The sequence below is a fragment of the Zonotrichia albicollis genome, chromosome 21, assembly GCF_047830755.1.
Source record: "Zonotrichia albicollis isolate bZonAlb1 chromosome 21, bZonAlb1.hap1, whole genome shotgun sequence".
In the NCBI taxonomy this organism is placed as follows: domain Eukaryota; kingdom Metazoa; phylum Chordata; class Aves; order Passeriformes; family Passerellidae; genus Zonotrichia; species Zonotrichia albicollis.
In genome coordinates this window covers 10646675-10673234 of record NC_133839.1, presented here as the reverse complement: position 1 = coordinate 10673234, position 26560 = coordinate 10646675, and the positions used below count along the sequence as shown (strand labels likewise).

The 26560-nt window shown below is 46.7% G+C and overlaps 1 protein-coding gene and 1 long non-coding RNA gene across 10 annotated transcripts in view; both read right to left on the bottom strand.

Moving 5' to 3' along the window:
* DAB2IP (DAB2 interacting protein) overlaps positions 1 to 26560 on the bottom strand; it is a 157523-nt gene that overhangs the window by 80922 nt on the left and 50041 nt on the right. For all 9 annotated transcript variants that reach the window (XM_074556450.1, XM_074556444.1, XM_074556447.1 and 6 more), the window contains exon 3: positions 12366 to 12484. In XM_074556450.1, the coding sequence (XP_074412551.1) occupies positions 12366 to 12484 (119 nt within the window). The remainder of the gene's footprint in view (positions 1 to 12365; positions 12485 to 26560) is intronic.
* Positions 14804 to 25949, bottom strand: LOC141731380 (uncharacterized). The gene is made up of 2 exons (XR_012583442.1): positions 21425 to 25949; positions 14804 to 21360 (listed from the first exon to the last, which is right to left on the bottom strand). It is a non-coding gene; the product is annotated as an uncharacterized LOC141731380 (long non-coding RNA).

The window sequence follows — 26560 nt, the reverse complement described above, 5'->3', positions numbered from 1 at the left end:
GGCTCCATCCCACATAGCAGTCCCTGGTTTGTTTGCCTGTGTGTGCTGTTGTGTAAGCCATAATTATGCAATCTCACAGTTTAGCACTGAGGACATTCCCAGCTTGTTCCAGCTCGGCAGCAGCAGCTCATGGCCATAAATGAAAAGCCAGACTTTTCCCACAAATCTACTGACATGGAATAATGTGACCTCTGGTAGCACGGAAAAGGGCAAGGCAAAGATGAGCTCTGGGAGAAGAGAGCACTGCTGGCCAAAATTACCAGCACTGGACTTCAGTTAATGCAGAATGAAGCCAGCCATGGCAGGGACGTGTGGAACCTTTACACTGGTTCTGATGAGGTTTCTCTGAACTGGATGCCCTGACACAGCAAAGTGGGAGATCTGTGACCTCAGGAGCAGCACAACAAACAGCTCAACACAGGGAGACACTGCTCTGAGAGAAAACATTTCCTGATGGAAATGGTAGATAAAATCCCTGGACAAAACAGCCCATCCTCAGTCATCAGCACAAACTGCTGCATTTTCATGACTTTTTCTGGGTCATTAGTCACCCAAGTAATTTTTTCAACAAAAAATGAAGACTTCTCAGTTGACTTTTTCAGGCAAAATGAGTCTGATTTTGAAGATTCACAAATAGCTGTAAATAATGGTCAGATGCCAGGAACAGCTGTAATCACTGTTTCAAACTATTTTATCTCCAGAGGCATCCAATGGGTTTTGAAGATCCTTTTGTGTTATCTCAATTTTAGAGCTGAACACAGTTAGGAGGAGTCACTTCCTCCAATGTATGGCATTGACACCCGAGTGTTGTTCTTTATGTCCCAAACACCAGGAGCACAAATCAAACTGAATCCTGTGCTCTTTATGCACTGACATTTACAGAAAGAAAAACGTGTCAGAGGAATAAAGTGTCCACAGAAGCACTGAGGGCTGAGTGATGCCTTCACAGCTCATCAGGGACAGTGTGGTGGTTTCACCACATCACAGGCAGGAAATCCAAGTGCCAAGATGCAGGTGATGGAGCACAGGAGCTCTGGGAGCTCTGACACTGCTCCAGCTCGGAGCTCACTGCAGCACTGACAATGCCCAAGGAGGGCAATGGGCTGGGAGGCATCGGGGGCTGTGGAATTATCACAGAATCTCAGGCTGGGTTGGGCTGGGAGGGACCTGAAAGCCCATCCAGTGCCACCCCTGCCATGGCAGGGACACCTCACACTGTGCCAGGCTGCTCCAGCCCCTCCAGCCTGGCCCTGGGCACTGCCAGGGATCCAGGGCACCCTGTGCTGGGATATCCCCACTCTTACACCTCCCAATATCCCATCTAACCCTGTGCTCTGTCAGCCATCCTCCCTTGTTCCATCACTTGTAAAAATCTCTCTCTTAAATGTTTAAGGGAACTTGATATTTCCAAAACCTTCAGACTTACAATTGGACTGGTGGAATTATTTAGGTCAAGTCATGTTTTGCATGTTAATTTGAAAAAATAATCAAATCTAACGTGAGTTTCAGAACACCAATGCCAAGACAGCCAGCCCAGAAAATTATTGATGAGCTTTCAGAGAGGACTGAAGCAATTAAGAGTCACTTCTGGTCGCCTGAAAGCAGCTTGGTGACCTGGGTCCAGCTGTGAGGCAGAGAGAGGAGATCCCTGAGCTGTCCTTCAGGGCCACGTTCACACACAGGATGTTTTTATTCCCATTTCCAGAAGCTGTTATTGGAAAATGTCACCATTCACTGCTGAGGTTCCCAGGATGCAGCAGCTCTCATTACACCTAAGCCCTCTCAGCACAAAGTAGCCACAGATAACCTGGATGTCTTTGCTGCAGCTGCTGTTCCAGAGGCTGCACTCCCATCCCGTGGGGGGATTCCCATCATTATTAACTCTGTTATTTTATATCTCGTGGCTCTGTGTAATGCTGACTCCAGATCCCTTCATTTGAACAAAAGGATGAGTTCCTCTGACACCAGCAGGGATGAGGAGTCTCGGGGATGGGAAGGGATGCTGGAGGAAAGGCAGCAGCTCATGATGGGCCTGGCTGAGGCCATGGAGCCCTGGAGCCTCTGTCCCCATGGGAGCCCTGAGCCTCTGTTCCTGTTGCTCACATATCCCCAGAACACACCTGCCAGTGCTTTCAAGGTGTGGAAAAGATGTTTTTTTCCAAAAAGATGTTTTTTCCAACAACATAATACTGTACATAAGCAAACACACAGACCAGGGAATGGCTCAAACCGTGGAAAACAATTCAAGTTTAGCTGGAAAAGGCAAGTAGACACAAATGACACATGGTAGAATCAGGAATTAATTGCCTGCTTCTATTTACTGTCTTTTCTAAAACGGCCAAGGAATAGGTAAGAAAGATGAAAGATAATGGACTTTATTAGATTAAAAACTCTCAGTGCTGTAAATTATGTATCAGACACTGTCTGTCTGTGGCACTCATTGATATGAGATGTAATTGAGACCAAAAACTTCACGCCACTCAAACAGGATTATTGTTATTTTTTAAGACAATGGAACTTTTTCTGCTGTTCAGAAGAGAGAACAAAGCTGCCAAGGCAGGGAATAACAGGGAGCTGGCCCTGGCTCCTGGGCCACCCCTTGGACACGCTGGAATCTCTGTGTTCCTCCCTCCCTGCTGTCAGTGTGTACCTGAGGGTGTGTGCAGGCCCTGCTGCTGTGAGAGGTTGGGACTGTGATTAACAAAGCGAGGGAGAGCCTCAACATGAGTGACTTTATCTAACGAGGGTGAGACACCCCGTGCAGAGAGAGCTGCAGCTAGAAAGGCATCAAGGCAAACTTCTCTCAAGTGTGTGTCAGAGCAGGTACAAGAGGGCCGTGATAATAAATAAAAGACAAATAATTCTCTGCCCTTTTCTTGCAGGCTTCACTCAAGGACTGGAGTTGCTCTGTGAATACATATCACAGGGCTGCCAGCAGACTTGGGAGGCAGCAGTGTTATACAAAGATCATAAGCCACGCTTAAGAGATGAGAGTTAAAAAAGAATCCAATGCTGCAGTCAGCTGATGATTTTTCCTATCTTATATCTTCTGTTAGAACATGTTTAAACAGAATCAAAATTATTACCTGCTCTGTAGGGCTCAAATGCCCGTGTAAATGAAGCTGGGAGTAACTAGGTAAAGGAAGAAGGATTGAGGAGATTAATGTGAGCTACACTCACTTCCCTAGATGGCTCAGAGAGCTTATAACAGAACTGGGATGCTGGAAAGCAATTAAAAGAACTAACTTAAATAAATCTCTAGTGCTGAAGGTTTGCCAGCATATACCTCTAAATTCTCCTCTGATGCAACCAGGCCCCTTCCTCCAGGGATGTTCTAACAAGCTCTCAGACATCAGGATAATTATTGCAAAGTGTGACCCAGACTGTGGTTACTGGTATAATCAAAAAAACCCCCGAGGTTTCTAAATTAGACACAGTCTCCTGGTGGAGCAGAGCTCCCAACTCTTGGTAACTCTTGTAATGACAAAACTTCCACTGCCACTGGCTGGGAGTGGGACAGCCCTGCTGGGCTGGGGTGACCTTGGGGCTGCTCACCCGTCAGGGTTTCCCTTCTCCCAGAGAGGATTCCTGGCAAGGAGCACACTCCAACAGTGGCAAGGGGAGAGAGAAGGGCTCACAGAATGTCCTGAGCTGCAAGGGACCCACAAGGATCATCCAGGCCAACCCTGGCCCTGCACAGACACCCCAAAAATCCCACCCTGTGTGTGAGAGCAGTGTCCAAACCCTCCTGGAGCTCTGGCAGCCCTGGGGCTGTGCCCATTCCCTGGGGAGCCTGTTCAGTGCCCCACCACCCTCTGGGGGAGAACCTTTCCTGAAATCCAGCCTGAATCTTCCCTGGCAGAGCTTTGTGCCTCAGCATGGAGAGAGACAACATCTAAATGCTGCTGTTTGAGGGGAGGATATGTCTGTGACCAGGCACTGCTGTTCCCTCTCACCATTTCCTAAGCAAAACATGTTCCCCTGATATTTCAACTTCTCAAACTGAGTATTTCATCCCTTGGGGAAGCTTAAGGACTGCAGTGGATTTGCTGGTTTCTGGTGCACGGGGAACTTCCACTGCTGGGATGTAAATCCTTGCTCGGTGCTAACACACAGTCTCCAATTTAGCAAACAGGGAGCGAGGGAAGGAATGAAACACTAATTGCAATCCAAATTGCTCCATCTTCCATCCACCCCCTGCCAGCCCTGCTCCCTATCCATAAGGTCTGAGTGATGATCAGTGAATAATTAATCCAGAGGAGCTGGAGAGGTTCCTGCAGAGCCTCTGAGGATGAAGATCCCGTCCAGGGACAGCACTGCAAGGCCCCCCTGCCTGTGGCCCTGTGTCACTCACTGATGCACCTCCTTGGCCAAGCCCTGGCTCACCCACAGGCACTGCACACACAGCTCCCACTGCCACCCTCCCTGGGAGCACCGGGCAAGGCAGGAGATGCCACAATCCAGGGCCATCACAGACACTGCCACGTCATGAGAGAAACCATTCACATCCTGGCGGCACCTGGCCCTGCTGGGTGCCCAGGCACAGGATAAACACCAGACTAAAGATGAGCAACAACAGCCCTGGGCCTTTCATTCCAATCCTCAGAGCCAGGCACTGGTAAAAACTCTGCTCTCACCAAAAGAATTTAACGTACAAATCCTTCTCTCTCTCTCTCTCTCTCCCTGGGTTCCCATCATCTAAAGTGCTACTATATAGCAACAAACACATCCCTAATGGAACAAATCTCCCCACACAGCCAGGACAGCAAAATATTAATAATTCAAGGTACATAGAGCTGAGTTATGGAAATCATTTGGGATCTGCTGCAGGCCTGCTCTGCACAGGGATTCCTGCAGAGAGGAGCACTGGGGGCTGGGATGGGCACGTGGGAAATGCCCCTGGACTGGGGCAGCTCCATCCCAGAGACATCTGTAAATGTGAGCAAAGGGCACAGCCTGATGGAACAGCTCTGGCTCTCTGATTCCTACTGCATTTCCATCCTTTGGAATGAGGGAGTGCCACCCCCCTGCACATTATCAATCACACACAAGGCATGCCACAGCCCTTTCTCATATAATTACTTATGTAACGCACGTGGATTAAAGCTAAATTCATATTTCTGGCTTTAGTTCAAATCAGTTCAGTATTTTAAAACAAATTACATTTTAATTCCAGCTAAAATGCATTGGTTTAATTCAATTAAAATCAGGTTTTTTTCTTTTATTTTTCATCACACAGGATCTGAACTGTGTGGAAGAGAGCCTAAGTGAGACATTCTGTAGTTGTACTGGAGATTTGGATTGTAAACACTGCCAACCAGATAAGCATCATGATATCACTAGCATAAGATACCCATAGGTGAACTCCTTGAAATCTCACTAATAACCATTTCAGAGGCACTATAGCCTAAGGTTTTATTAAAGAACATGGTAAGGAGGAAGCATATTTTTTCCTCAATCTGGTTTTTCCTTCCCTCTGAGCTGATGGATGAACCTGACAGAGTTATTTGGTATTCACAAGTCCTGAGCATCATTACAGGCAGTGCTCTGTACAAGTCAGAGCCAGCAGTGATCCCCAGCTGCTGCCTCCAGCTACAATCAGTGATTTCAGGGCCTGGGCACTGCAATAGGAGCTGGGATAACAAGGAACACACATCAGACATTGGCATCTCCCAGCTCTGAACAAAGGCTTGGACCCTTCCCCACCTCACTTCCATGCTCACTTGCAACTCTTCATCCCCCACACAGATTTTCCAGTCGAGGTCTTGCAAGGTTTCAATAAAGAACAGAGCGGAAGTTGGTTTGAGAAGGTTTTTAAAAACATTCCTTCCTTCCTTCCAAGAGAGAAAACCATTTATTGCTAAAACTAATTGCCACTAGAAATGACAGAGTAGAGGACAGCAAAGTGAGAGCCAAGATGCAATGGATCTCTCCTAGGAGATGGGAAATTCCAAGGAAGATGGAAATTGGAGACAGATGCCAACTGGACATCCTTCCCCAGGCCCACACAGCACCAGGGGCAGAAACTGAGAGTTCAGTTACATCCCATTAATCACAGCTGCACGTGCCAGAAACAGGGAAAGTCCCTGCTCTGCCAGCTTCCCACATCTCTGCAGATTCAGTGCCCCAACCAAACAAAAAATCACTCCTTAAATAATCATTTCCCATTAAATCCACTTGCTGGGAAGAGGGACATGTGGGGAGGGGACAAGGGGCTGGGGAGAGCAGGACTGCTCCTCTCAGTGCAAGGGTGATGGTTTCATCAGGAACAGTTTTCACTGCATGCCAGAATCACAGAACCCCAGACTGGTTTGGGTTGGAAGGGACCCTAAAGCTCATCCCTTCCACAGACCAGGCTGCTCAGGGCTGTGGGAGGTGTCCCTGCCCATGGCAGGGGGATGTTTTAAGCCTGGGATAGAAGTATCTCAGTATCTATTGTAAACAGATGATAATTAGAAAAGCAGAGAAGGGTCTAGAAGGAATAGAAAGCATCCTCTGGTAGAAAAGCTGCAGTGATGGCATTTTCTTTCTTTTTTTTTCCTTTGAGGTTATTGACATGAAGAGTAATGCTAATGTAATTGCACTGAAATTCATGCACATGAAAACCTCACCAGGGCAAAGTCAGAATAAATGGTCTGTTTGGAAACAAAACGTTGCTGCAATGGAGTAGCAGTATCTGCCTTCCACCTGAAGAGTATCACACCACCACGGGCCACAGCTCAGTGCAACTGTCACCCTGGCTCAGTCTGTGCTCCAGGGACGCGAGCACAGCTCTCTGCTTGTACCCCTGAGGTTGCACTGCTGCAGCAGCACATCCCAGCTGCCAGGCAGTGGCCACACGAGTCAATAAAGTGCATTCAGGCTGGGAGAGCAGCAAAATGAAAGCGAGCATCCTTGTATCCATTAATCAACCTGATCCTCGGCCGCGCAGACAATGGCTCGCGATTGTCGGCGTTCCCCAAACATCCCTCATGTGCTAACCATCTGCAGCTGGAATACAATGCTTTGATTACAAATGTCAAAAAGATAGAGCAGAAAATTAACTTCTCCTTATTTAGTAGGTTTGCAGAAATGTGGCTTCACGCTACACTAATTCAGTGCCCTCGGTATGAAAACTCCCCATTACGATGTCTCGTCAAATTAGAGCCGACGATCCAACGATGTCATCTCCCTCCTCACACAAGGCTCTATTTTGTAATTAAGCAGGACAGGGAAACAATGGCCTTGCGTATAGAGAAAAGGTCAGGGATGCAAAACATATTTTTGCAAGCTAATTGTAAGATGCATGAAGCCAATTATCCCAGCAGTGCTGCATATGCCCGAGCAGGAAGGATTTTCTAATTCTGCTCCGTGGCTCCGAGTCGAGTCAAGGCGCCGGCTGCACCCCGTGGGGCACGGGGCTGGCAGGAAGCAGAACTGGGGAAAAGCCTGTGAAAATTCTGCCATGATTCTATGAAAATCATTCCAGCCTCTTAGCCCTTCCCCTGACGTTTGTTATGACTTGAAGAATTACCAGGAGCTAATGCAGCCTTTACTGAAAGCTTTAGGCATGACCCCCTGTTCAATCAGGAAGCTGGTTTGGATGTGTAGGATAAGGGAAAGTGTTTCTGTATCCCTTGAGAATGGGAATGCATCTACCTCAGGCAGCCTCTGATACAAGTTCACAGGTATCTGCAAAAGTCAAATTTACAGGAGGAACAGCTGGGACCTTGCTGCTGCCTTGGGAGAAGCTGAAAGGCCCCACATTGCTGTCTCCCTTGGAGTTATTATGATTCTTTCAATGCCTTCCTTTCAAAATGCCCTCTTTCCATTTACAACATTCTCCTTTTTAAAATGTCTAAACTTCCTGATATCATGAGAAGAAGATGAGGAACATCACAGTTTATGGAGAGAAATGGTAATTTCTTCCTGCATCTCCCCTTCAAAGCAGCTCTCTCTGATTTTACTCCAGCCTCTTAACACAGCCACTAATTAGAGATCAGTAATTAACTTTCTGGTTCAAGAAATATTTTGCAAAGGAACCCCATTAAAAGGCTGATTTGCTTATTCCAGGACAAAGCAGCCTTGGTATAAAAGCAGGTATTGCATGAGGCCAGTCTGAATTCTGAGACTCCCCTTGAATTTTGATTTTTCTGCTGAAACCTGTTCCTGATGTGGGGGGAGTGGGGACAGGCACCACCCCTGGCATGAATGACATGGAGTGTCACACGAGGCACTGCTGGATGTGCCTGGCTGTGCAAGAGGTTTTATTCTGCATTTCAGTCACTGCTGGTGGGGCTGGATGGTTCCCCCACACAAACTGCACAGTGTTCCCTCAATGCCTTCATTACACCAAAGCCAGAGCCCGGCTGTCTGCAGCGAGGTGTCAGTGCCACCCTGCTGAGGTTCCCTCTGCTGTGGTTTCCCTGCTCAGCCAGTTTCCCTGGATAACACCATTGAGGCAGCAGCTCTCCAGCATTGCTCACACAGATCTGAAAGCCCTCCGTGGTTCTGGGGTCTGCCAGTGCCCTACTTCTGCAGGGTGAGTCATTCCTCTTTCCAGTTCCAGAGGAAACAGAGCAACTTCATCCTTCACCATGCAGCACTCACCAGATTCTCAGCAAACTTAACCAATTTCATCCTGCTTAAAAATGTTTGGCATATCAGGTTTGTTGGGAATAAACAAATTAGATCTCCAAGTACTCCCAAACTAAGTTTGCTGCAGGAGCAGCATCAGCTGCTGGTGCACCAAAATAAGCTTTGTGCACATGGGAAGCTCCTACAACAGCCAGCATGGGCAGGAGATAGAAACTAAATGTGTTGCAGTATGACTTGTATAATTCCTCTTCTCAAAATTTTGGATGGGCTAAAGACAAAAAGGAGTTTAAAGAGGAAGTCTCAGTAGTGCAAGTTGCTGCTGTTATTAATGCAGGGCTGTACCCCTTCCAAGGCTGAGGCTCATTTAACAATCAACCATATGCTCAGGCTTTTGTAGTGCCAATAAAAGCTTAAATAGAATGTTATCTCCTGGAATTATAAAAAACAAAAACAAAAACCTTGCAAAATAATCACAAATGTTGGTACTCCAGAGTAGCATTAAATGGATTCTAGGTGCACTGAGGAAAGGTGTCTCCAGCAATGATCAGTTCAGGATTCCATCAGAACACAGAGTTACCCAGAGTACCCATTTTTCACCAAATCAAGGCAATCTGAATGCACTTGTCCACACAGTGTTACTGTGGCCCTGCCCTCTCAGTGCTGGTATAAAATCACCTTTGCCACTACCAGAAAATCACCAGCAATACATCCCCACCAATAATGAACAACTGCAGCACAACAACCTTCTCTCCCTTCTCTGGCTCTATGCCCTGTGCTCCATGGCCAACCCAGAAATTTTCTCCATCACAAATTTTGTAGGAGAAATGTGGGTCCAATTAAGAAAAATCCATCTGCCAAATGCTTGATTTGTGGCTGATTCCAGAGGCCACTACAAAGCCAAGCATTCAGAGCTCTACGATAAAAACTTAGTGAGCTGCTGCAATAAATCAGGAGGCAGGAGACATTGTTAGCAAAAAGCCACTTCTTGGAATCCTTTTTAGCTCTAACAAGCAATATAACCAGCCAACAAATTGAAAGAACACTCATTCCACAATCCTCCTTTAGATCCCATATTTACATATTCTGATTGTACAATATTAATGCACCCCTCATACAGAAGGTGAGTTACACTTGCTGTGATTTTGCTTCTTTTACTATCAGTAATTAGTTACTGTAACAGGAAAAAAAGCAGTGGCAAAATGTGGCCAAATGCATCCCTCTGAACCCCACAGTAATTTAGTGAAATACATTTGTTTACATTCTCTGCCCCACACACAAACCACATCCGTGTCATTATCTGCCTGAACATGCATGTGCACAGTTCATGTATTTCAAATATTCATCTGCAGGAGAAACAAGACATGCAAGGAAGGGGAAAAAAGGAGCTAAGAGGCAGGAACAGTCCCAATTTAGATACAAAGAAGCCAAGTAACAGAAACATTTAGGATCTACTGTAGCTTAATATTTCAACCTGGAGTGTTTTGACTGAATTTACTGCACTATTCATTTTGCTGTGGCATTCCCACAGAAATTGGCCCACGCTCCAGAACAGAGCACTGTTATAATGGTGACTTCCAGAGCAGAGGAGTGGTTCCTGAACAATCAGCTTCCATACAAGATGGAGTCAAGAATCAAATATTTAAGAGGCAAATATTCCAATACCAAATGCTTCTCTGAAACAGTTCTTGGATTACAAGCAAGAAAAGCACAGCAGCAAATGCATGAGAATGATCTGAGACCCGAGCTCTTTCATATACATTGTGCACATACAATGGGATGGGAATGTTCAGAAAGATAAAATTATCTTCTGTAACCAAAGCCTCGCTGCGTGACTGAGAGGCCCAGCTGCTGCTTTGCTTTCACCTCTCTGAGAGCAACAGTCCCTAAGGCCAAGCTCTCCTGCAGAGGACTCCTGCTCACCTGACAGATCTGACACTGCCATGGCAGCGAGGGACTCAGAGCCTGCTGTCAGAAGCTCTGAGTCCCAGTGTCCTGCAGCTCGGGGATTCTGTGAATCACAGAGGAAGTGCATTTCTGAGAGATGCCTGCCTAACAGAAGGTCTCGGGCATGAGAGGCATAATTCATTTTCAGTTTCTCATACTCATATAAGCAAATCCTTGGTTATTCGAGGCTGCCAAGTGCCATCTCTGCTCTAATCCACCCTTTAAGCTCTACACTGCAAATTCACTTCAGGATTCCCGAGCCTCTTTAAAGGAGTACAGTACATCTGGGTCTCGGGAAGCCCAGCCAGCCCCCGGGCTGCTGTGCTGGGAGGGCAGGGAAATTACAAGGCTTAATTTGGGAAATGACTCTGGCTGCAGGGCTGGCCAGAACAGTTAATTCCCGTGTCCTATCCTGCCAAGTCACAAACGAAACAGAACTCACCCAGGTAGAAGGGAAGCCTTGCCTAATCTGCCTGTTCCTGGAGCACTCAGCAGCACCGTGGGCACATTCCCGGCACCCGGCTCCGCTCGCTTCCCTCTGGAACACAGTGCCCTACTTCGAGCGTTTGGGAAAACTGCAGCACAGGAATCACACAACTCTGTCTGCCCAGCCAGTAATCCCTGAAATCTTACTCGGCACTAACCAGCACAATCATTTCACCTGCAGAATCCAGAAGGGAAAAGCTTAGGAGGCTGCAGTAGGTCAGGTAAGGAAAAATCCAGATTGACAATTGTTGTTTGGGAGCTTCAAAAGCTCATGGCCCCTGCAATGAATAAGTACAGCTACAACAAAGTAAGTTGTCATTGCTTTTCAAAGTGAAGCATTTACTCAATGGGTTCTCAAGTACCATCCTGGTGTATTGAACTGCTCTGCTCTGAACTGGTTACATCAGGGTACGTCCAGCCTGAAGGAATTTTCAGACAGACTTTTCCTAGTGCTTCAGTATTTCTGTCAGTCCCCAGAATGATTTGTGTAAGGTTGAAATATCTTCCTTTTGGAAGCAAACCACTGTTTTGTGGTTGGTAAAGGAATCTGTCTTCCCCAACCATGACCTTGATCTGCATGTGAATTTACACACGAATTTACCTTGAACGCTGCGTGTCTCATGCTCACACTAACATTATCTACACAGACATAAATACACACAAATCCACTAAAGAGCTGTTCTACTTTCTAACCAGCTGAAGAATCTCAAAGATCTCATTTCTCTTCTATTTTACTCGCAATTTGCTCCAATACTGCCCATCCCACGTGAAATGCTTTATCAGATCCATCTGCACATCCCCTGCAACACATTCCTCCTGGGCTGAGCTCCTGTCATGGCTCGGGCAGGAGCAGCAGCTCCGGCCACAGCCGAGGCTCCATCTCGGTGTAATGACGGCAGCCAAGGCGGGATGGAGACGGATGTGTGTGAGGGGAGACGGGGATCTGGGGAGATTATGGTTGTTATTGTTCCACGGTATTGTTCCTACCGTGCGTAACCCAGTTGTGATCGGCGCAGTCCAGTGCGGGAGCATCCCTCCCCTCCCTCCCTCACCTGCATCAGTCGGCTCTGGCTGCTGCATCTCGGTGCTATTTATACGCTGGTGCCTCAATTCAGGATTTATATTGGGGAAAAGAAAGCAGAGCTGTCAGGCTTCTCAGCACCTGGAATTTACCCTGAAAAGGGAGGGCTTGCACCGTACCCTCTACAACAAATTAAAACTACCCCTCTTGCAATTAACCAAGTCTACTTCTATCGAGACGCAGCCCTCGCTCTGAATAAGATAAGGAAGATCTTAACAAGAGCTGGAAAAATCAATATTCTCCTCTCTCCCACACCCTCCGCGAAACGCGCCCTTACCTTTCATGGTCCACGCTCCTGAAGCCAGGTAAAATGTGCCGGAAGCTGCTGTTCCTATCGAGCTTCGGTTGGCTCTTTGTCCTTTTGATGGAGCCTTTGAGCCGACGGCTGAGGAACCCCTGTGGGGTGAGACAAGAATACTAAATTACAAGGCAAGGGGAGCGGGAGCGGAGCCGCCCGAGCAGCGGGCACAGCGTCCTGGGCAGCTCCCGCATGAGCGGCGCTGGCAGCGCCTGGCGTCAGCCAACATCTGCTGCCGGCGCTGCCGGCCGGGCTGCGGCGCGCCAGACTCCCCGAAGCCTCCGTTGCCCTGGCAACCATCAGCTCCCATAAACCCGTCTGAAAGACGAGCCCGGCACACGGCGGCTCCGGCGGCAGCGGGGGCTGCCCGCGGCCCCGGCCCAGGCGCCACCCACGGCGGGCACACGGGCAGGGCGGGCTCCGCTACCTGCTCCGAGCCCCCCGGGCCCGCGGCCATGGCCGGCACGGCCGGGCTCAGCTGCGGCGCTGACACCGATGGAGCTCCACAGAGCCCGTCCCAACCGCGCCCGTGGGCTCGGGGTACCGGCACCGCCGTCCAGGAGAGACCCCGGCTCGCTCCTTCCTCTCCTCCCTCACGGAACACCAGTCACGGCTCCTGGAGAGCTCCGCGGCAGAGCCAGCGCCAAACGTTTTAATAGCAAAGCTTCTAATGTGTTATTTGCTTATTGTTAGGAGTTAATGTTCTACATAATCTGAACATTACATTTAATCTCTCCGCTAAATAAGGCAATAAAAGCGTTGTACTGCTGTGCTGGCCGGCACCTACAGTGTATGAGAATGGTGCGAGAGGGTCAAGCACTTTGGCCAGGGAAAGTGGGGGGACATTTTAAAGAGAAACCAGGATTTTGGGGCAAAGCCTGAAGGCGTATTCCTTCCCTGGACCATCACACTAAAGAAACAAATCAGCTTCACACGAACAGCTCAGCAAATCCCGCAGAACTGAGGTTGTGCACACACCACTTCCCTTCCCCAGCCCAAGCCCAGCTCCCGACACGTGTGAGTACCAGAGCAGCATCCCAGCCGTGCCCACAGCGCACCCCCTGCTCCAGGCAGGAGCCTCGGGAGTTTCTCCACTCAGCACACAGGAATGGATCCTTAGCAGCTCACTTTTACAAATGAATACCTTTAATACGTCTTGCAGGGCGATAATCACAGTCTAACTTCTATGGAGCCTGTCATTTGTTCATGCCATTTAAACACTCCTTCCCCACCTCGGGTATTCACGGCTCACATTATGTCTTTCTCAAGCTGCAAAATCTCCCTGGGCACTCTGTGTGGCTCTTATTATGGAAGTGACTTCCCTGTTCGTAAGTGCACCAAGAATTTCAAACATCTAGATAACCAAAGGTGTTTCACATTTATCAAGTGCCACTTTACTTACAAACGAGCTATGTAACATGCATCTGTGTGGACTGAATATTTCTCCCGGAGCTATTTGCATGACTGAAATAGCAGGAGGTATAACACACGGGCCATCACATCGTACACTCTGTCACACTGCACAAAGCCAACGTGGGAGGTAACAAAGGCTTTTACAAAAGGCTTCTGTCCCTGAGAAACACCTGTAGAGAATTTTATAGTACAGAGAAACATGGCTGTGAGAAGCAAATTTGAGGATTTGCATTATCTAGAGCATTGTTAAGATATTTCCATCAGTACTCAGACCTTAGCCAGCCTCCTACTCACGGTATCAGCCCCACACTCACGGTATCAGTGCAGTATCAGCCCCACACTGTTTGTATCAGCGTGGTATCAGCCCCACACTCACCCTATCAACTCCCCAAGCTCTTGTTCCTCTGACTGGACCAGGCCCTGGCTGCCTGCTATGGACACTGGCCAATATTTGCTGTGAAGGGAAAATCCAACGTACACGACTGGCCAAACACCTGATGCTGCCCTAAACTCTGCTGCTGAGAAGGTTCTGGCCCAGGAATGAGAGATTGGGGTTCCTTCACTGCCAGCCCACCCACAAATATGTCCTCATTTTATCAAACCCTTCTTCCATCCAGGGATAGCTCTGAGCTCGGGGCAGGGCATTGATAAGGAAAAACCCAAATGCCTTCCACAACCAATGGTGACATTTTCCCCTCAATTGTGTATTCCACATCTCCACAACTGTTCCATGATTCATGCATGATTTGGAAATTAGAATTTAGGGTTATAGCGAGACATTACTTCTGTTTGCCATTGTTTTTACATTTGTTGCCACCAGAAGGAGATCACACGGAGCCATTTTCCATTTTCTGTGCCAGCTTCCTTGGGAGAATGAGATGTCAGAGATTTTAATGCTGATAAATTATGCTGCTATAGTGATACTTTGCACCTCCATAGTGCACACCAGAGATCAGAAAGCCTAATGTGTGAATGAATACCTTCTGTAATTTTTAGGTGGGGTAAGAAAAAAAGACAGAAGTTGGTCTGTGAAAATACAAGAGAGAGATTCTGACCTGGGGTGTGACCGCCGAGCTTTCCTAGTGAGATCATAAGGACATGATCCATTTCTTCTTCATTTAAGACTTTAAACAACATTTAATTCTGATCTCCAGACAAACAAGGCTAATCCCACCCTCTGAGCATTGCCTGCTCCTCTAGCTGAGCTGCATTCTTGGCAGTTCCAGCAATTAAAGTGCTGCCCTTTGCATGCATGTTCTTTATACACTTTTAAGTTTATATTGAGAGCTGTCTAGGGCAGAATTGTGTCTTCCTGTGTGTGGGCAGCATTCACCACCAGAAAAAATATCATAGCAAAGATTAAACTAGTAACTGAGAAAGGTTTCATTCAGAAGTTAATAGTCTCTATGAAATGACAAAAAATAGAAATCTGCAGAGCCCAAGAATCCCTTCAGCTAGAATAAATCTTGAAATATCTATTACAATGGAAGCAGAGGTACCAGCTATATAAATTCATCCCTGCACAGCCTAAGGTCTGAGCAAGAGGAGATCTTTTAGGCTCTTTAGAGACAATCATTGTGGGCAAAAGTATGGCCCCATGCAATCCCTGCAAGCCCACAGAGCAATGTGGCACAGAACTCATCAGGCCTGGCAAGAAAAAGGTGTGAACCACGGAATCACAGAGTGGTTTGGCTTGGGAGGACCTGCAAGAGCACCCAGTGCCACCCCTGCCATGGCTCCCACTGCCCCGGGGCGCTCCCAGCCGTGCCCTGGGGGTGTCCCTGGGACGCTGCCATGGATCCTGGGGCAGCTCAGCTCCTCTGGAGCACACAGAGCTCCCAGCGAGCACTGATTTCACTTGGCAAGGGCAAGGGCGTTGCTTTTCTTGCTTTGTTTCTGCTGTTTTGCCTCTGACATCTCCCAGCCCGGAGTACAATCGCTCTAATCACAAGAGCTGACTGAAGTCATAATAAGACACAAAGAACGAAGGCAGAAGAAAACAAAACAAATCCTTTTGAGGAATGGCTTAATCACAATCACAGCAACTTCAGCTAAAGCAGGATGGCACAATTCAAAACAGCACAATTAAATCTGCTCTGATTTGGACTCTTTTCTTACATATTGGACAAACCCAAAATCCAATGCCATCCTTTCACTGCAGACTGAGGAAGGTGGGACTCTCATTTAAATTTTTCTTCCTTATCAAATTTGGCATTTTCAATTACTCTAGAACCTGGAAATAATCCTATGTTCTATTATAATGTTTGAATATTTTTGGTATTATAATACTTTTAAAGCATATGTGCAAACCCATCAGCACCATATGCCTTTGAGATGCAGGAACTGTAGAATTCCACACGCCCTGGGGCAACACGAAAAAAAACCTAGAAAGGAGAGAGAAAAAGGGAGGGGGACAAAACTGAGCAGAGTGTTAATGACAGCAAAATCTGGAGCTCCTGTTTTATTAAACATAAAGTAATGATGCAAGTCTTGTGTCTGGAGCTGACTCCCACACCAATAATGTTCGCTCGCAGAGAACCCACAGGATAAAGTTATAAAGGTAAAAATTCAGCACCATGGAAACACAATAGAGATGAAATTTTAAAAATGATATATCAATAAATCAGGCTGGATGCCTCACGAGCAGCTTTCTTTGGAAGAGCCCTGGCAGCTCCCCATGTTCTCTAAGCCAGGAAAACAGGGGGAGGCTGGGGCAGAGTGAGGGTCTGGCCTGGGGCTCTGGGAGGGCACTGGGAGGGCTCTGGGAGGGCACTGGGAGGGCACTGGGAGGGCTCTGGGAGGGCTCTGGGAGGGCACTGGGATGGTCAGGCAGGAGCACAGACACAGACCTGGCTTCTGCTCTCACCCCAAACCCACACAGAACAGCCCCCACAAAGGCACATCACAGGAACTGCTGAACAGATGGGGTTATTTTTCTCGTTCTTCCACATCTTTTGTTTTAGTTCAAGCAAATTTCAACTCTGGGGGACATGAGAGGACATCAGGAATTTTTTCACTACTCATCATTAGGAAACTGCTATAAATAAGTGTTTGCTGAGAGTACAAGTGTGCAAGGCAGCCTTTCATCCCAGGTCTTCATGTGTTCTGCTATGTCAGGGATAAGGTATAAAACTGGGAGTAAATCTTTCCCACCAGATCCATCCTCATTCTGGGCTTTACAATTTTTATTTTTTATATTAAACTAAATTTAATTCTGGAATTACTTTGGGGTTTTTTCTGTTCCTCCACAGCACATGGAAATACCCTCTTATTGAGGCTCCACTGAATGGATAATTAATATTTGTATTTGGGAAACAAGTGAGCTGTGCCAACACTAAGCATCCTTTTATAGCCATAAATGTTCCAAACAAGTGAGTTTACCCATTTCTACAATTACCAATGTTAGTCCCAGCTTTCAAAATAAAAGAGAAACGTTTTTTGGGGAACATTTGATGCCATTTTTTATGAGGTAAAGACATCTAAGTGCTCATTTTTACCCTTCTCTCCGTAGAACAGGACTGCATTGAGGAATGCAGAGCCCAAAACAACCCTGAGGCTGAGTTTAGGCACCATTTGTGCCCAAGAATAGAAATAATCCCCTGAGTGGTCCCTGGACTGAAGCAGGGCAGGAAGGGAATTTCTGCACAGCACTGACCTTTATGGATCAAATATTTTTCATTTGTTCAGTGTTAGAGGCACAGGGCTGGAAGTGTCTGCAGCCCCTCAAACACTTCATATATCATTTATTTCTGCCAGCTCTTTTTGATTTGAACTTTGGTGCTGTAAGCTGCTTTGCCGTCCTGCAGCTCTGCTCCTGCCAGGGCTGATGGAGTGCAGGTGACCATGGTTCCTGTGGGATTCCCTTCCCCAAAAATGGCATTTCCAGGATACCTGAGGGCTGCAGGGGGCTGGTTTGAACTTGGCACATGGGAGACAAGAGAGTGCCAACCTTGGGGCTGAAGACACCCCCAAACTTATGAGAAACCTGCAAAAACCTTAGGAAACGAAACTTTTGCAAGTTTAGCAACCAAAACCTCCACATTCTGTTTACATGGCAAACCCCTGGGCAGCAGTTTCAGCAGTGGACAATCCTTTCCATGAAGAAATTTCTCCTAATATCTCAACTAAACCTCCCCTGATGTCTCACTAGGAGCAGAAACCACCACTTGCTCTGACTGATGTCACCCTAATCCTAGAGGGAAAGGAAAGCCCCTCTGAGACAGAAGTGTCTTGGAATTAGGTTAAACCCCAAAGGAATGACAAAACAGCTGCAAACAGAGGCAACTGGCAATAACAACTCCAATCCTGCTGCTCCACTGTCTGTGGTCACACCCAGAGGATGAACATGGAGATCCAGCAGGCAGGACCATGAGGGGCTGTGGGGAGCCAGCCCATGCAGCAGCCCCAGAGTGGGAGAAGCAGCTCAGGTTGGAAATGCTGCTTAGCAACACTGCCCTGCCACGGCCAGAGATGAATCAGATCTGCAGTGTCATTGCAAACACCCAGCTGGAAAATCAGATGAAGATGCACTGATGGCCCCCAGGTCACCCAGGGGACAGTGTGGGTCCAGCCAGGTCAGGAAAGCTGGAATTACATCAAATGAGAGGCACTGGGGGTTAATTATGAATGTGGCAAATCTCACACATGTGAGTATCAGCAAATCACAGAGAAGCAGCACTAGCAGCACACATTAACACACAACATCTCATCCCTTTCCCACTTCTGGTCAATAAAGGGTTGCTGCTTGAGCTCCATTTTCATAAAGATTTTACCTATCTTGTTGAAATTGCCTTGGTCAGGGGGTCTTCTCCCACTGCCCTGAGAAAGAATTCTCAGTTCTGGACATTCTCCCTGATATTTTCAGCTAACTGCTTCTTTGCAGAATTTCACTTCCTTCTCTGTTCTGGGAAGATTCCCTTCCCAGCCTTTGGTAAAGTAACAGGAACCTTGGGAAGTCTGGCTCTGGATTCTCCCATCAGCACTGATGACTTCCATGGAACATGGACAGGGAACAGGTGGGACATGAATAAAGGATGAAGGATTTCAAGAGTCAGGAAGAGCCCAGATGACAACCACACTTCAACAGTTGTTGTTATTCAGGGATCACTTGGTTCTTCAATTTGGATTCTTTTGTTCTCCTACTAAAACAAACCCACACTACTCTGGATTATTTGTTCCCAGCTCTGTAATTATCACACTGTCAACATTTCACATCCCAACAAGACAGATAAACATTCCTTGGGAAGGTAGGAGAAGGGTAATTGAGCAATCAGGGATGAAAGATGCAGAAACAGAGACACAGGGAGAATGCAAGTAGCCTTGAAGAGCAAACCCAGTGATGCACCCAGAGACAGCAGGACTGGGGACAGCCTGGCCCAGGGACACCAAGCCAGGCTGGCACCTGCAGGAGGATTCAGGGGCAGGGAGCAGTTTCCTTGTTTAACGGGCACAAGGGAGTCCCCAGAGGACAGGCTGTGTATCCAAAACTCTGAAACATCCTGAGCCAGGTCCCTTGAGGTTTTGCCAAACCAAGGAGCCCAGGAGCTTTCAAGAGCTGCACTTTGGAGCTGCTTCTGTGGGGCAGCTCCAGTGGGTCACTGGGCTCAGGACAATCACACCAGGCACAAAACCTGTCTAGGAATAGTTGGCATCAACCATTGTGCCCTTCTATTTCAGGAAAAAGGTCCTTTTTCACATAAAGGAAATTAATTTAATTCTTTCCAATCTCAGAATGAGAATATGCCTTTTAAAACCAGTCCCCAGGCAGATCCATGCCTCAGGGTTACTGTCCAAGGAGGGAGAAAGGAGGGCAGGCTGGTGAGGTGGGAGGGCAGCTGCCCCAGTGATTTGCTGCACTGACTGTGCCCAGATAAACTGCAAAGCCAGGATTGCTGCCCAAGGGCTCCCTCCTATGCCAGCCCTCCAGTCCTGGTCAAACAGGTATCAGAGCTCACCAGCATGAGCAATAAACACACAGGGGAGAGGGAAAACCATCTCCATAAATCTCTTTGCATTACTGCTCCCTTTTAGAGTCCACCTTTGGGTGTGATGCAGAGCAAGCTGGTTCATGAGTGTGTTTTAGCCCTGCTTTCCCTACTGTGATGTGTGGCCTTGGAGCTGCCATGGATGTCCTGCTGTGCCAGGCACCTCCCTGCTCACCAACACCTGAAGGTCCTGGAAGGGAGAAGCCCATTCCCCACAACGTTGATGGCCAGCTCTGAGTCTGCAGGAACACCAACACCAATTGCCTCATTTGCACTGACAAACCTTGTGTGCTTTTAGAAACACATTTCCTACAAAACCAGCTGCCAAGCCAATAAATTTTAAAAAGCAGTTGGTAGATGATGTGTTTAGAGTAAAAAAAATATTATTATCTTTTGAATGTAGGGATTCATTGTGTAATTTTGCAGTAAAAGTTACTCATTCAAATATGAAACTCATGTTCCAGGCAGATGCTCTTGGCTTCAAAGACTTTCCCCACATTTCTGCAGCTTAAATTGGAACATTTGTATTCAGCAATAATTACAGCTGCAATCAAACAAAAATGCTCACTTTTGTGAAGGTGTGGGGAATACCAACTGGAATTCAGATGATACATCAGCCCTGCATTCCCCTATCTACCTCCCTAGACAACTCACTTGCCAGACATTGTGCAAATACTGAAGATGAAGTTCATTTATCCTCATCTCAGAATTTATGAAAACGATTATTTCAGTTTGATTCAGCTCCTACTTACAGCTTTGGAAAAAGGGAGAAAAATTACAATGGGAGGATAAATATAACACACATATGATATTTCCAGGAGTACCAGCCTGGCTTTCATGCATTCTCCATCCTTCAGAACACACAGATCAGAGAGCTTTTTGATTAAGAAAGCTCAGAGAGAAATGAAAACCAAGGCAAGACTACTCCCTGCTCTTTTTCTCCACCTTTACTCCTTTTCTTTCCCTCCTCAGCTCGTACTTTGTGTCTGATTTTGGGCTGAGGTGCTGAGCAAGGTGATGTGAGGCAGCACAACTGACAATTCTCTTAAAACACTCACATTGAAAGATAGAAACCAAAAAGAATATCCTTCAGCAACTGGAGGCAAAAATTAAGTTCACTGCTGGTTTATCCCTCAAAATAATAAGACAGACATTGCAAGTGACAGATCCTATTTTTGGGTCTTAGCAGTCACAATTTCTTGCCTAATTATTAGCAGTGGATTTACTATCTTTAAAGCAGAATTTTGTCACCCTGCAGGAAATTTCAATTCTATCAGGGCAGATTTAAGTGTCATTCACTTCTTCCTCAACTATTTCTGACCTGGTTGCTAATTATCAAGGAAGGTTTCACTCCTGGAGGGCCCGAGGGCAGGGCCAGCCCCTGTCCCTCAGTGCCAGCCAGTGCCACACCAGCAGGGCACTCCCTTGTTTCTCAGGAATGAAATGAAGGTCTCCTCCTACACCCCCTAACAACAGCAAAAACTTTTCTGTTCTGTGTCTAAATGGCCTCTGTCCAGGAGCAATGGGTACCCAGCACTCCTCACCTTTCCCATGGGATCCCTTGGGTCACTCCTCACCTTTTCCATGGGATCCTTGGGCCACTCCTCACCTTTCCCATGGGATCCTTGGGTCACTCCTCACCTTTCCCATGGGATCCTTGGGAAATGCAAAGTAAATTCCTGTACTCAGCCAGGCCAGGCTGTGCCATCATGGGAATGCCATGGAGATGACCTGGCAAGAGGCAGGAATGAAGGGAGGGACAGGGACAGGGACAGGGACAGGGACAGGTTCCACTGCTCAGGGTGAATCCCATTCTGCTGAGCCATGTAGGGAACTGCACGGAGCCACTCAGGAAATAAAGACATGATTAGCTCTGGAGCTAATTTCCTTGGTGCTTTGAAAAATGTTGCAGGGAAGATATGATCCACTGTAATTATGGAGGAAGATAAAGACAAGAAAGTTTCTGGCAGAGTTCCAGGTCTGGGAACACCTGAACACCTGAGGAAAAGCAGCAGAGCTTTCCCACTCTCTCTGAAATTATCCTTGATGCCTGAGCCATGAATATCACTGGGAAAAAGAGAGTGGGGAGGACAAACACAGCCTATTGCTTATCAGAGTGCAGCGCTGAGGAAAAGTGACAGCATGGAGGAGAAAGGGAATCTCGTTTCCATGGCAACTAAAGTTTGAAAAAAAGTATCTAGAAATCATTGTCATCTTCCCAAGTGTGCTCCACCCAGAGCCACGGATCTGCAGCCGCAGTCCCGGGCCCGGGCAGCCAGCAGGGGAGCAGGGAGCAGACCCAGCTCTCGGGGTTTGGAACAACAGTGGCACCACCTGGACAAACTGCCTCACTCGAGGCTGCAACGCAGGGAGAGAAACCTCCAAACAACTTCCAAACAACCCAAAGGCCATGAGCTCCTCCGTGTCTGTCAGAGCTCAGCCATTTCCACGGGTGACAACACCAACAAGATCACTGCTGGTTTGGGGCATCTCTCCCACGGCTTCCTGTCACAGCATCCTCATTATTACCCAAGTCCACAGGTGCCATGTGAACCAACTGCAGTGAAAGAACAAGGAATTATAGCTCAAAATATATTCAGGCAATTAAGGAGAAGTGTCTACTCTAAACTAGAGAAAAAATCTGTCTCAGAAACAAAACTTGGGAGAAATGTATTGAAAACTGTTCAGGGTGACTGTGGCAATGACACACATTTCTATGAATTCAGCATTTAAGCAAATATTGAATATCCCTGAGCTAAAGCAATACAAATCCCCAATGGAAGTTCAGAGATGAAGGTCCTGATGCAATGGGCACTCATCTTCCAGTCTCCAGGAGATTCAGATAATGCCTTCCACTCTGGCTTGTTTTCTGAAAGCACAATGGCAGTGCTACTGAAAGGGAGAATGGAATGTGTTTATTATCCTACCTTTCATATCTGCAGGACAATTCTTTATCTGTGACCCAGAAACAAATTAAAGGGACACTGTCATGTTGGATATTCTAATGGCCCTCTTTTCTCTGTGCTACCAGCAATGTGAGAGCTTTCAGTGCCCAGAGGTTTAAACAAATTGAAGCTTTTGTTTGTTTACCTTCTGCCTCTCATTCACTCCACAGAAATGAAACCAGTCAGGTCCATTTGCCTCCCTACAGCCTATCAATTAGTCCAGGCTGTTTGCACTTGGGCTTCCTGGGAAGAGACTGAAACAATATCAAATGTTTTCCTGTAGTTGCTTTGAAAAGAACATTTCTGTTCAAATCATCCTTAGGAGATGTCTCTAAAGAATGGAGATGGATCCAAGTATGTTGCTGAAAAATGCAGGGAGAATCTGAGATGGTTTCTCTGTTTTTGTGAGGGGAATTCAAACAAAAATACACCAGAGCACCCAAGTGTATACTGAATTGTTAAATTACCACAAAAAATGCCAAACAAACATGTTTTAGAGAGTAAAGGGCAGTCACCTGGCTGGTTTAAACCACTTTCCCCATTTATAGTGATGCCTTGAGTTGGTTTTGTTTCTTATGAGACGACCAGCAGCAGAACTACACAGCCCCAGCTGCTTCACACAGATTTTGAATGATGTGGAAAGTGGTGTCATCCTCCCAGGCCTCAGTTTCCCATTTATTTTGAGGCATTATGGAAAACTGCAACCCCCCAGTGCCTGCAAGCCTGAATTCATTCAGATTGGCAGAACACTTTAACAGCTCCAGATGAAAGGTGCTACAGAAGTGCCAAGTACTATCACTGTAATTATCATTCAATATACACTCATCAAAAGAATGAAATGTGAATTAGCATTTCCTATTAGCCCTACTTACTGCCTAAATGTTAAATATTCTTCCCATGGGCTCTCTCCATGAAAACACAGAGGAGCTGTTGGTGTTTCTCATCTGGCTACACCACTGCTTCCCCAGGAGTGGAGGAATGGAGGGACCTGAAGAGAGCCATGAAATCAGGAGAACAACACAGGTTTATGCCACAAAAACCTGCTCAGGCTTTCTGGGGAGTTTGGAGCTGCTTTCTCACTCTCACTCCTTCCCTTTTCATTCCTGGCACAAGGAATCTGTCCCACTCCAAGGATTTGCTGCTGTTCCCCTGGGACCCTGAGCCCTGCTGGAGTCATGGGTTCCACACAGCCCACAGGGATCAGTGCAGAATCCTCAGAGGCTGAGAAAGTGTAAACATCTGGAGAAGCTGAACAAAACCAATGGAATTGTGCCCACCTGGACCCTCTGCAGAGCCAGGCAGCTTCCTGAAACATTTGTTTTCCCCTTTCCCACTCAGGATTTGACTTTATCTTCCCCAGAAACACAAATTTCCTTGTTTATCCACTGCCCAAGCTTCACATGGGAAGCAACAACGTGAGCTCCTGCCCTAGCCCAGAACACATTTCAGTGGTGTTGGGGCACAGGAATTGGGTGATTTGTGCATTTCCCTCTCAGTGGAAGCTGCAGGTTAACCCAGGGCTCTGCCTGGGCCCTGGGAGGATCCTCACAAGGCTCCAGGTCATGGCCCATCCCTGCTCAGTGCCCCCAGCACAGCCAGCCCTGCCCTGGGTACCCTGTGCTGTCCCAGCCCCCCAGTGTGACAGCAATCAAAAGCACAACCCCACAAAAACTGCAGCAGGATCACTCACAAATCTGTGGAGAAATGGCCCCAGAGTGTGAATTAAGCTGTTGATGAGCCCTGTGCTCTTCTTTTCTCTAAAACTGTCCTTCAGACAGCTGCAGGCTCTGACAGAGACCTCCCTGGAACATACTCAGTTCAAAAAGGGAAAAAATCCATACCCTGCCTTGCTGAGCCCCTTCCAGTGAAGCAGGTCATAGCACCATGTCTTTTATCCTGTCATTCTTGTCTCCTGCTTGATGCACATCATAAATCCTCAGTGGTTTGGGCTGCAGCTCTGTGCTAAAATCTGACAGTCCCTCCTATCTCTGACCATGCTGCTTTCCAGTACTCCCCAAGTGGAAATTCCAAGTTTACTTAAAAAAAAATTTCAAGATACAAGGTCAGACTCAAAGAATTAAAAATATCTTTACAGTCAGTTCACTTTCCAACCCCTGTGCTAGGGAGCACTGAGTAGGGAAAACGATTCCCTTTTTCAAAATGAAATTTATCCTTCATACCTTAACTAGAATTTATCTCATGTCTCATAAAGGACAGCAAAAATTAAAGATCAAAAATACTCACAGATTTACGTTAATAAGATGACTTAGAAAAATAAGGCAGAAGGCTCTAATTTAAATAACAAGCAATTAGAAATTTGACAACATGAGGTGCTGGCAGAGATAGTAAGAAAATCAAGGCATTTCTGCCCTAGGAACAAGGACTTGGGAGTCCAGGAACCCATTTACTCATTTTAACATTACAGCATCAATTTGGAGAATATTTAATTCTCTTGAAACTGAGGAGGATTCCAGAGAGGTAATTAGGAATAGCTTAGCTAGTGCTTAACACCAGGATTGGGAATTAGAAATGAAGAAATTCAGCTCGGGATGTATTTTTGGGCTTTGGAGAATGATCAAATTGAAGTTAGCTAAGTTTTCCCTCCCTCAGTTTTCCCAGCAGGAAGATGAGGGTGGTAAGGACCAACCTGGAATCCCTCCCCAAGGATGCTCAGGTGCAGGGTTTGGGTACCTGACAAACCCTCTGAGGGCCAGATGGGCCCTCCTGATTCCTGCCAAGGGACTGCAAACAACTGCACAGGCTGGAAATGACCTCATTTTGCTTCCAATCCCTGAAATGCTCTCAGCCCCAAAGCTTCCAAGCATGTCCTGTTGCAGAAGTGGTGACTGAACTGACAAATACATTCTCCAAGTAATTTCCGTATTTCTTGCTGCCACTAGCACTGGTTACCCAAAGTCAGTTGCAGCTGACAGTTTAATGATAATGGCTTTATGTTTATATATCATCTGTGATAATGTTCCTATTCTCCTAGAATTCAATCCCTGCAAAAGGGGCACTTTAATGTATGCAGCCACAGACCAAAATGACAGTAATTTTCCCTTTGAGCTGCAATGGTTTAGTAAACAATTACATTTCAATTAAAGAGGGGTGATCACGCTGAGGGAAGTGCCATTCTACTCTCCACATAATACAGGAACATAAATTCTCCAAAGAATCTCTCAAATCATTATAATATATACTACATGATTGCTTAAAAAAAAAAAAAAAAAGGAAAATACAGTGTATTATGCACAGGCAAAAACTTGGGGAAAAAAATCCTTCAATATCTTGTCCACAGCAGCTTGAACTGGGCTCCCATTATTTAGGATTATGTTCAGTGAAGAGGAATGGCAGAAGGGCTCTTCACTTTCATCTCTCCAGGAGTTTCCATTTACTGCCATTAGTATTTAATACTTCATTTATCAAGGATTAAAACCAGGATAGATGGAGGAATGCTGTAAGAGTAGCTTATGATGGATCACTGCAAATTCAGCTGTGTACTGAGCCCAACCAGGCAGGAAAACTGCAGGAAAACAAGATCATGTTACAGGGAGAAGAAAAACTGTTTTGCTGTGGTTTTGTGGGATTTTTGAGGCCAATGTGGCTTCAACCAGAAGAAGCACTGAAATGGTTTTGGTGCTCCTGGAAAGCAAATTATTAATGCTAGAACTGAGGATTAAAGGACTGGAGAAAGAAATCCTAAATTCTATCTAGTAAAAGAGAGAATACAGGTGCCTCCTCAAGTTTTTTGGCAATTTGGGCTTTGCTGGCCTGGGATATTCTCCCAGCAAGTGAAGGAAGTTGGGCTCTAACAGAAGGAGTCAATAGATGG